General features: G+C 38.1%; 1 protein-coding gene across 2 annotated transcripts in view; it reads left to right on the top strand.

Annotated features, from left to right (window-relative positions):
- Window positions 1-11,452, top strand: part of Nme8 (NME/NM23 family member 8) — a 28,418-nt gene extending 16,966 nt beyond the window's left edge. For both annotated transcript variants that reach the window (XM_042694954.1, XM_042694955.1), the window contains 5 exons: window positions 545-652; window positions 3,519-3,670; window positions 5,181-5,325; window positions 7,036-7,278; window positions 9,894-11,452. In XM_042694954.1, the coding sequence (XP_042550888.1) occupies window positions 545-652; window positions 3,519-3,670; window positions 5,181-5,325; window positions 7,036-7,264 (634 nt within the window). In that variant the 3' untranslated portion in view covers window positions 7,265-7,278; window positions 9,894-11,452. The remainder of the gene's footprint in view (window positions 1-544; window positions 653-3,518; window positions 3,671-5,180; window positions 5,326-7,035; window positions 7,279-9,893) is intronic.
- Window positions 11,453-11,651: the final 199 nt, after the last annotated feature.

An 11,651-nucleotide genomic window follows, 5' to 3' on the forward strand; every position in this document is an offset into this window, starting at 1 on the left:
TCAGTCCTGCCTCCCTTCAGATTCTCTGCTCACTGTCTGTCTTCTCTAGTCTTCCTGGAACATTACTGCAAAAGTCTCAGGGAATGTTGTAATTGTCTAATTGAACATCAGAAATAGAGTGTGTGTAAGCTATCACCAAGTCCAAGCAGAGAACTGACTACTCTTTGGTTGGCCTGACTTGACTTTTAGTATTTGATTTGGTTATCTTCCAGATCCCTACTTAGTTCTAGGACACAAATGGGATCTAGAAATTGTTGGGGTTCTGGATGAGTAATTGAATGGCAGCTGAAGGAGAAATCCAATAAGGGCACCTACAGCAGTGGGAACATAGGAACTACTCTTACAGCTAAATCCTGCTCTTCCCTTCCTCTCTGCTTCCAACCTCTTACATATATGCCCTTGAAAGGACACTGAATCAAATTAATTGCAGACCCCTTCATGTATTTTTATGATTTTAGTCAATTTAACAATATGAATTTATATTATCTATCTTCTGAACTGTACTTTTGTTAACATGGTTTTTTTTTTTTTCCTTTTTAAACAGTGGTCCTTCTCTTGCCCTTGTTTTATTGAGAGAAAATGGCTTGGAATACTGGAAACAGTTACTGGGACCAAAATCGGTTGATGATGTCAGTGAATATGTCCTAGAGAGGTAGGATCCCCACTGTGGATTACTAGTTTGTCCTGGGATGAACTCTTAATTTATGTGTAGGTATGAGGCACAGGAAACACATCTGCATTATGAAGGAACTTCTTGGGAAAACTGCTTTTCCTAAGTGAAGTGCTTATGGCAGCAGCTGGAAACGCCCATGGTTTAGCATGAGAAAGTTGCATGATGAATACTAGAAAGTGAAGGCCAACCAACAGGCCTCCTCTTGTGAAAAATATTCATCCTCCTCACTATTTAGAGAGAAAATCTTTTCAGAAAGACTCTTTGATTGTGATGACATCCAGGGGTTCAGGTTTGTTCCTCTGTCATTTAAAAACTTAAAAAGGTAGGAGAATGTTTAAGCAGACAGAGCAGCTTTATTTGAAAGCAGAAGTAGAATATGGACTCTGTAAAGAGGGGTCCCAGAGCGGAGAGCCCAATGGAGATCCCTCAGAGGGCCACTGTTACCAGGGCTCCCATGTTACTGTCAATGGACTTTGTGCCGATGTTTTGGTGGCTTGTGTGTGTACCAGCCCAGCTCTTTTTATTGGTTGAGCAGGGACCCAAGGTATTGTGAATAGAAGATGTGTTGGAGTGGGAACCCAGAGCCTTGTGGGAAGAAGGGCCATCATGGGTCACATGTTATCTGTCACATGATAGGTCCACCAAATTGTATATCCCTATATGTCAGATCAAGGCCTAACTCTCCCTCAATCATAGGGCAGGTCCTTTAGTTTATCATAAAAGGTTTGAGATTGTGATTAACTGGATATGTACTCTAGAATTCTGTGATAACATTTACTGAGTTGATTTACTAATTAATCTTAGAAGTCGACTAAAGTTTGACATGAATTACATAGGAGGCATAGTTTGTTGTGCAGAGAGGTGGTTCTCTCATATATTTATCTTAACTTTTGGACTCAGTAACATCTAAAGGATGGGGATTGTCTCTAGCCTCTCTATGCTTGACATGTCACTGAATGAAGCATGCAGAATAGCAGTTTGCTTGAAATGTTTTATGCCAACTTCAAAATAGGACTCAATTCTGGAGGGAAAAGGCCCTTCTTGGCAATGTAAAAGAATGAAGATCCTCCACAAGGCAGAGCAAACTTGATCTTCATTATCCACACAATGAAATAATGGTGCCTTCAAAACACCATTTATGTAGAACCTGCAGTGCTATCTTTTAGGTTGTAGGATATACTTGAATTGCACTTGTTTTCCATGGTATAATTCACCTCCTATTCACCCTTACTCACTTTCTTCTTTGTGCTTTTGCCAGATAGTTCTTGTAAAGGATAGAACAGGTTGATGCTCTTCAAATGTATGAGCAGAGTGCCACAAAACCTCTTTTTTTTAAATGAGATGCATGGTTTCCCTCATTTATGGTAGATAGAATGTACCTATAAATCTATAAATAAACACATTGTATGGTATATAAGTGGTTACAAATGAATTAAATGAAGTATAATAGACTCTATGAAGAGATCAAATAGCATAATTATTTGAAAGTCTAAGTCAAAGCCCAGCAAAACCAGCACCAGGAAATGGGTACTTGCAAGAGGGTGGAGTTAAGTGGAGAGGAGTAAATGAATGAAGGGGCGGGGGGAAGAATGTAATCAAACCTTTTAATAAAATGTGTAAGATGAAGGGTATAGCACCAGAGAGTAGAATTGCTATCAAGACAGGGCCTACAGGGGCATCTAATTCCAAATGTAGAGGTTACTCTCAGAGCAGAGTCATTTTCTTTAGCCAAAGGCACTCAGAGATTGCTTCCTTCCAACCATTACAGTAAAATTTCCACAAGTTCTTCACAATTATTTTTATCTGCTCTCTCCTTTTCATTTATTTGGTCTTACCCAGCTCTAACTGCCTACTTTAGAAATAAACTACCTTCCTTCCTTCCTTCCTATCTTTATTCTTTCTTTCTCCTTCCTTCACTTTCCCTCCTTCCCTCTCTCCCTTATTCTTTCTTTCTTCCTTTCTCCCCCTCCTTCCCTCCCTTTTGTCCTTCCTTCCTTTTCTTTCTTCCTTTTTCTTTCTTTATTCCTTTCTTTTTTTCTTTCTGTTATTCTCTTCTTCTTCCTTTTATTTCTTTTCTTTCCTTCCTTCCCTTCCTTCCTTCCTTCGTTCCTTTCTTTCTTTCTTTCTTAATTTCTTTCCTTTTCCTGCCAGTCTGAGGCTTCAACTCTATCAGGATTTTTGCTCAACGCTAGTTAGTACTCTACATTTGAGCCACAGTTCCACTTTTTTGGTGGTTAACTGGAAATAAGAGTCTCACAGACTTCCATGTTTCTTAGGCTGGCTTGAAACTGAGATCCTCAGATCTCAACTTCCTGAATAGCTAGGATTGTGGTACCACTTTCAAGTGCCACTCTCTTGCACTTAGCTACCATATTTTCACTTTTCATTAATTTACTTAAAATATGGTCTCTTGCCTAAAGAGAAACACAGCTACTCCTCTCCCTCAGCCACCTCCCACTCCTATACCCACCTTTCTCAGGAATCATCACAGTCAACACCCAACAGACTGGATACTGGAGAACTCTTCACTAAGAAGGGACTGTGATGGTTATGACGTAGAGGTTTTTTTTTTAATTAACAATTAGAGAGGAACCCCTGGTTCCTAGGGATGTGGGAAGGAAGTCATGTCCAAATTAGAAGTGTAGAAAGGCCCAAGGCTGAGTAGTAGGGGCAAACAGAATAAAGCAAAGGAGGAAATGTAAAGAGCCTCTGAAACTAGAAAGACAACAGGATGTATTGAAGAAAACCACATTCAAAGACTTAAAGTAGATGCACATCCTCCCCAAACGGGTTACTTTGTGGTGTGGTAATCTCTTTTTTTAATTGATTGATTTCTTTTTTAAAGTTTGTGTGCACAGTTTGCAACAGAAGAATTGCCCATCAACCAGTTATATGGAAGCAATTTCCCTGATACTGCTGAACGAGAAATAGAGCACTTCTTTCCTCTCACGAGCACGCTAGCAATAATTAAGCCTCACGTATCACATGAACAAAGAGGTAAAGACATTAAAATAAAAGCAAATCCTACACTGTCCTCCAAAATTTGGTATAACTTTTCAAAAAGAATAACTGGGTAAAATACCCATACCCGGTCATTTAGATCCAACAGTTCAAGTTGGTATATTTGCATTGGATATTTACTTGTGCTCTGTCTCTGTCTCCCTCTAGTAACAAAAACTGATGTTGGATGGTAGCTCAATAGTAGAGCATGAGCTTCATAAGGGTTCAATTCCATGACCTGGAATAAATTTTTGTAATCTCTCAAGTTTGGTAGCTTTATTCATGTATTTCTAATAGCAAAAATTACTAAATGAGAACTAACCCTTCTTGTTTCTTTTTTTTTCCCCTTCAGGAAAATATTTACCCTTTCAGCATCTAGATTGCTGTTTTCTTTTAATTCCAGTGTGGATTTTTTGGCTGATAACACTAAATGTCAGTTCTGATCTGCTGTTTTACTTTTCTCCATAAGGACTTCACCAGAAAGAATAAGAGATCTCTGTACTAAAATAATTTACATTTTAAATGTACTATTCTTTTTGATATGATGAAGTAAAAAATTTAAAATAAATACATAACATTAAGTGATATATATATATATATATGTATATATATATATATATATTCACATTCACACACACATACATACACACAAAAAAGTATATACACTTGTATTTACCTGAGCTTTATACCATTGCTTTCTAAATTAGGATTTCTCTTTATTCCCTTTCCTTATTCTTGCTAACTTTATTCTTATTCTCCATTGCTCTATAGTGTTTTAAGTTATAATGTCCATTGACACCTTTTTATTGAGTCTGTTGCTTAGATTATTTTCTTTTGCTTTAATTTCTTCTCTGAGTAGAGTCAACTTTTACTGTACATCTACTTATTGGCATACTTTTGAGCTTGAAATTTTGATTCATGGTGTTTTTAGGTTCCAATTATTTAATTCATGTTAGAGTTCTATGTGAACATTTTCTTTTGTCTTATCAAACTTCCCCCTCCTTTTCTCTTTCTCTTCCTTCTTCCTTTCCTCCCTTACTTCCTCCCTCCTCATCGCCTCCATTTTCTCCTTTCCTTCTGTTCCTTCCTTTTTACTAGAAGGGTCTCAGCACCAGCTCATTTACCTTTGTCTCCAGAGTGTTGTTCTCTAACATCTAAGCTGCTGGAAATACTTTAAGATCTGCTTTACTAAATTCCCTTCGTGGGGCTTTGCATTTTCAGAAAGTTCATCATGAGCCTCCAATACAGATCTTGTAAGAAATTCTTGGGCAGTTGGAACATAGATATGACAATGTGGATTCATTATTAACATGCTAGAAATCTTCCTTGTCCACTCTTTGCTAGCCCACTTTATTAACATCCTATAGTTCTGAGTATCAATTTGGTGAGTTTGGCATAAGCTATACCACTCAAGTAAAACTATTATTTGCCTCTGTTATTTTGATGGACTTGAATGTGAAAGAAAAGTAGAAAGATGTGAAAGATGACTGAATCTTTGTGTTCCTAGAGGAGATCTTGAAGCTCATTAAAGAGTCAGGATTTGATATAACTATGATGAAACAGATGATCCTAAGTAAAGAGGATACAGACGAAATTTACTTCACAGTCACAGAAAAAGACTTTTATGCGGACCTGGTGAAAGCATTCACTGAGTAAGTTTTTTATACATACTTGTCTAATGTAAAAGTAGTAAATGTTCACTTTAGAAACTGGAAAATATGGGAAATAGTTGAAAACTTTCCATCTAATCTCATTCATGAGAAGACATTCTATTAGCATTTATGGTTTATTTTTCCTATTTCCTCTCTATCTTTACCATCCTTTCTCTCTCTGTTCCCCTCTCCTTTCCTTCTTCCTTCCCTTCCACTCTCTCTCCCATGCTCCTTCTGTCCCCTGATTCCCTCTCTCCTCCCCTGTCCTGTTTTCCTTAGCCTCCTCCCTCACTCCACTCTCTCTTATCCTTTCTTCTTTGGGTAGAGCTGCATTACCATGACAGAGTCAAGGCTTGAGCTTCCTGTTCTGAAAACAGGAGGAAGAATAGCCTCTCCCACAGGTAGTTTTTCTAAGTGTTAGGTCACCTGAAGCAAAAAGTGCTTGGAACAGTGCATACTATACGAAAAGTACTCAGTAAATTCTAGCCATCTTTCCTCATATCTCTTTTTCTTTGACATGTATAGATACCATGTCCTACTCTGAATGTAAACGTAATAGATGGATGTAGTCACACAAATAGGGTAATACCAAATAGTTGTTTTATGGCTTCCTTCTTCATATTTTAGCTGAGTTCCAGGCAACAGTATCTTCTCCAGGCATTGAATCAGAAAGCTAACTTGATGACATGTTTACTTAATTCCATGCCTCCTGCCATCTACATACACTTTATCTCATTTGGATTCACAAAAACTGTATGAAGTAGACTCGATTCAAATTTCCATTTTGACTATGAACGAACAGAAGCTCAGAGCGAGAATTTGTCCACGGGCTCAAAGCTAGACCTTGACTGGATTCACAACCCCAGGAAGTCTATGTCTAAGTCAGACTTCATTTACATCGAGTTTATGGTGATGTGACCATCCATGAAAGTTTACTTAGGGTTTGAAATATTGGTCATAGTACTCACACATTGATGAAATAGAAGAGCAAATGCAGTATTTTTAGAGTTGAGACCAAAGTTCACCCATATAGAAATAGCATTTCAACACAAACAATGAGGACTGTGCATGTCCCTCGCCATGACAGCTTAGAAGTTGTTCTCACTTTTAAAGATATGGTGGGTTCCAATCTCTGAGAAGTAGAGTTCAGAGTGGAGGCAAATTATTATGGGCACTGTTTGGAGAAAAGAATGAAGTCAGGGTTCAGTGCAGGCCTAACAATGTCCTCGACTGCCACAATGTCCTCACCGTTCCGTGTGAGGCTGAGGCAGCCAGGCCTGGGTCCCCGCGCCCTGGCCAGTCACTGCTTGTCATCCACCTCATGTGTATGTGGGCAGGGGGCTAGATGAAGGTGGCTTTCTGGTAGTGCTAACAACACCCCCAAGGATTCCAGAAGCAGAAGGGTCATCATGAGGCTACAAATCCCGAGACCTTGATCGTGTCTCTACCATTCCAAAATAGCAAAGGTAAGATTCTATTGACAAATATTTCCTGAAATTAAATTCCAGAATTCATCTAGCACAAAATCCTGAGGGAAAAGGGGAAAGGACCCCCCCCCCACACACACACACACAATGATACTGATTAGGCAAATAATGAAGCAGAGTTCCCCAGATGGAGCAGAGGCATTCTGTATGTAACCTTGTATACAATCTGTTTTGTAAGTAGCCTCTGTCTTCTTTAATGACAACCACTCATTGTCACTTTCAGGGGCCCTTCGTTGATTATGGTTCTGACCAAGTGGAATGCTGTTTTAGAGTGGAGACTACTGATGGGTCCAGTAGATCCAGAAGAAGCAAAGCTGCTGTCCCCAGACTCCCTCCGAGCTAGATATGGAATCAGTATTTTGAAGAATGCTGTCCATGGATCCTCAAATGACTTCGATGCAACAGTGTGCATAGATAAATTGTTTGAAATGGATAGTCCTGAGATTGCATAGAGTAACTACAGTAGGTAATATGAAATGGATAGCTCTTTAGTTATTTACTTCTTTTCCTTGTTACAAGCACTGGGCCTTGGAAACCTTGCTCAAGAAAGATCAGAAACTTTCCCACATTCCATAGCAGCCTGGTGGCCACCAGGAAGCCAATACTTGTAATGCCAGTGACCTGGACATTCTGCTTGTACATAGCCAGGCTGGGGAAGATGTATTCAGGCTGCAGAGATGAGGCCAGCACTGTGAGCAAGGCTGCTTCTGGGTTCAAAAGCACTGCTCTTAAGATATAATTTTTGGTAGCTAACATAATTTGCAAATGTGAAAGTCTGAGAGCTTTTCCCATCAGGAACAATATAGTATTCTACCATTTTGATCTTTATTTAACATAGTATGAGAAATTTTAATAGGGCAAATTGAGTGAACAGAAGGAGAAGGAGAAGAAGAAGGAGAAGGAGGAAGAGAAAAAGAGAAAGAAGGAAAGAACATTTAAATGGGAAAGAAATAAACTCTATAGCAAATCATATATTTAGAAAATCCAAAACACACACACACACACACACACACACACACACACTTCATAAGATAATTTGGCATGTACAAAACACAAAATCAACAAACAGAAGTCATTTAATGATTCTATAGAGCATCAATGAAGAGAAGGAATTGTGGGGAATTATTTACCATACCCCCCCCAAAAGAACAAAATATATATGAATAAATTTAAATTTAATCAAGGATACTAAAATATATGAAAATATATGGGTGGAAAGACAGGAATGACATTTCCCAGAGAAAGACACACAGATATCAAGCCATCTCAGGAAAAGATCCCCAGCACCATTAATCACCACAAATGGAAATCAAAAGAGGTAGGGAGTTAATGGTCTACAACAATTAGCATAGCTCTAATTAATTAATTAGTCCATCTTGGGACTTGAACTTGGAGCCTGGGTGCTGTCCCTCAGCTTATCAGCTCAAGGTTAGCGCTCTACCACTTCGGCCATAGCACCACTTCCGATTTTCTGGTTTATTGGAGATAAGAATCTCACACTTTCCTTCCCCAGCTGGCTTTGAACTTCGATCCTCAGATGTCAGCCTCCTGAGTAGCTAAGATTACAGCGTGAGCCACTGATGCCTGGCTAGCTTTAATTTTTAAAAGGAAGAAAATAACACTGTTGCTAAGGATGTGTCAGTCCTTGAAATATGTCTGGTAGAAATGTAAGATGGTACATGGACATGGAAAATAGGTTAACAGTTCACAAAAGTTCAATTACATAACTACCATTTGATTGAACAACTCTCAGATATGTATCCAAGGAAACTGAGAACAGGACTCAAGCATTTGCTAATGCAAGAATATTCATACAGAAGTTATTCACAAGAGCCAAAAAATTAGAAACTAACCTAGCATCCATCAGCAGAATAAAGAAAATGAAGCAATAAAAAATAAAATGCTTCGTATGAAACTTGAAAACATTTCACTAGATGATATAAGCCAGACACAACAGGGCGTGTGTGTGTGTGTATACATATATATGTATATATATATATATACAAAACAAGGTATATATATATAACATATATATATAACACATATATAACATATATTTTTATACTACACAAGTCTATTGTAGAAAACATAAGTATAATATGCATTTATTGGATATTTCCATTTACCATATACATATATTTTATATGTGTAAATATATTTATATTATCTATAAAGTAAATATATATTACTATTATATAAATACTAATATATAATCAATATGATGTTTAGTATGTCTTGATATATACTGTAGAATTTATACTCTATATTATAGTTTTTCTACTACACATATGTAGTATAAAATGTATATTTTAATTACAGATTATACTATGGATTATAATTTATATGCTTTTTAAATACATAAAAACTTTACTATAAATAGTATAAACATACGTAAAATATAAAAATGTAAGAAAGGAATTAAGATCTTTCAAGAAGAACAATTCTTTCAACACAGCTCTCAAACCACTTCATTTCAAACTATAGTAAAATATTCCTTACTATATTTTAAAGGGAAATGCATGTAACAAAACTCTTCAAGGTAACTCTTCAGTAAGGTTTTTTTTAAAAGGATAGATAACAAATAGACAATATTTTTCCTTCAAACACAGTGCAGCACCAAATGCAATACATCCCTGAAACCCTTTGTTGGGCCTCTGAGTCCCAGAAGCCCACTGGCTCCTTGAGCTGGAGGCATTTCCCCCAGCCATGGCCCTCCTTCCCTCTCTAGCCTCTCCATGTGTCCAGGAAAGAGCCATGCATCAGTCCTCTTGTAGTTCTCAGCTCCTCCCAATTCTCTTCATAACCTTTGTTTCGACCAGAAATTCTAAGTTCTTGAACAGGGAAGGTAACAAGGTGTAAGTACTCAAAGTTCTTCTTGTTAAGGCTCATGCATTGGTGCTGTGCAAATACTTGCTGATGGCTTACTTGCTGAACTCAGTTGTGTGCAGCTGGAAAAAGGGCCCAGCTCCCAAGCCCCATGACTACACGCCATGTCAGGGATTGGCATTGAAGACTGACATAGAAACTCCTAACTGCTTTAACATCCACTTAGGGCATTAAGTGTATTCTTTCATTTCCTAGGACTTGATAGTGCATGAGATAAAGTCAACAAAACTGTGTGGCATGGCTTCTGGAGGAAGGAATAAGAATACAATCTGCAGAGGAAAACTCATCATCTCAAGAGGAAAAAAATACGCCTATGCAAAATAATAAAAACTAACTGAAACAGATCTGCATATATATTTTTTTACCTTTCTTCTAAAAAAAGACTTTTGAGTGGTATACATAAATGCATAGAGCAAGATGTAATGAAAATACAAAATAATTGGAAGCATGGAATAGGGAGAAGTGCAGTAGAGGTTAGATCTTGAAGCCTGGAATGGAATTATGTATAAAATGAATATTACAAAACCCTTAAGTTTAGATATTAGTTAAAAATCAGACCCCACAATGGAATATTTTTCACCCATCAGGAGGAATGATGTTACATCATTTGCCAGGAAATGGATGAGCCTGGAAATTTTTTACCTTCAGTCAGCCATGCTCAAAGTGACAAAGGGTGCATTTTGTTTCTCATATGTGGTAGTAAGATCTAAATTATAAACATATATGAAAACATATGTAGGCTGTATACATATATACACAAATGTACTATAGCATAGTGTACATAAGGAAGAATTTCAATAGTATAATTCATTTGAACAAACACCTTAGAGTTTAACCAAATGAATACCAGGAAGCTGAAACATGTTTTATCTAAGGAGGAGGTGTGAAGAGGCGAAGGCAGGTACATGAATGGAGAAACAGGTGAAGGATTGGAGAATAGTCATCATATTCCATGGACGGATGCAAGAGTAGAGCCAGGTAGCTTGAGGGAATGAGTGGTTGGCAGAGATGTTGGCGAGAATGAGGGAAGGGACGACTGATCAAGCTGCATTGTACTCACAGATTGACATACTGAATGGAAAGAATTTAAAATGCTTTCACATTATATATTAAGAAAATGCATTCTCTAAGAATATGTTGCATGAGAGAAAGGAATTGAGGGCGATGTCAGACAGTTCTTCGCATTGGAGTGATACCCAAGAAATACATGGAGACTTGTGACCCTTGTTTCCTGTACCTGGGCTCTGAGGCTGGGATGGGAAAACGCTGGCCTCAATTTCAGAAGCTTAGGAAAGGTTATTGGTGGCTCAACATCTTGGAGCTACTGGGACTTTAACAAACCTATCACTGCAATGCTGAGGTGAAATGTGACCATGACACAGCCATTATATTCAGGATGAAAGATTGTTCAGACATTGTTTTCTTTGTGATTTGACTTCTTTCCCCCTTTTGGCTTGCTGTAATTTCCATGAAGTAATTTTGGCTCCTCTGGACAATTTGTACCCAGAGACAATCATAACAAAAGAGCTGTCTCCACTGGCCTTCCAGGCATCACATTATCCAATGACTTCTTTTCTGCCCTGTCTTCTTGGGAAGAAATGAGAGAGGCTGGGTGTGTTAATATGAGCCTATCACTCACAGTTCTCAGGAGGAGGAGATTAGAACTGCTGTGTATGGGAAGCCTGGGAAAAATAGTTCTGACATTTGGCTTCCATGAAAGCTTGAACACAAAAGATGACAGAGGCTTAAGAAATTCTTTCCTATCCTGATTTATGAAATATTTACATCCTGATAGGACCTGTTTGGCTTACTGCTCTTCACAATTGAGATAAAAAGGGTTTTCATCAATCTTTTTTTTTTTGGGAGGGGGGGGGTCTGGTCGTGGGGCCTGAACTCTGGGCCTGGGCGCTGTCCCTCAGCTCTTCAGCTCAAGGCTAGCGCTCTACCACTTGA

The sequence above is a fragment of the Dipodomys spectabilis genome, unplaced genomic scaffold (assembly GCF_019054845.1).
Source record: "Dipodomys spectabilis isolate Male_0828 unplaced genomic scaffold, ASM1905484v1 ptg000178l, whole genome shotgun sequence".
NCBI lineage: Eukaryota > Metazoa > Chordata > Mammalia > Rodentia > Heteromyidae > Dipodomys > Dipodomys spectabilis.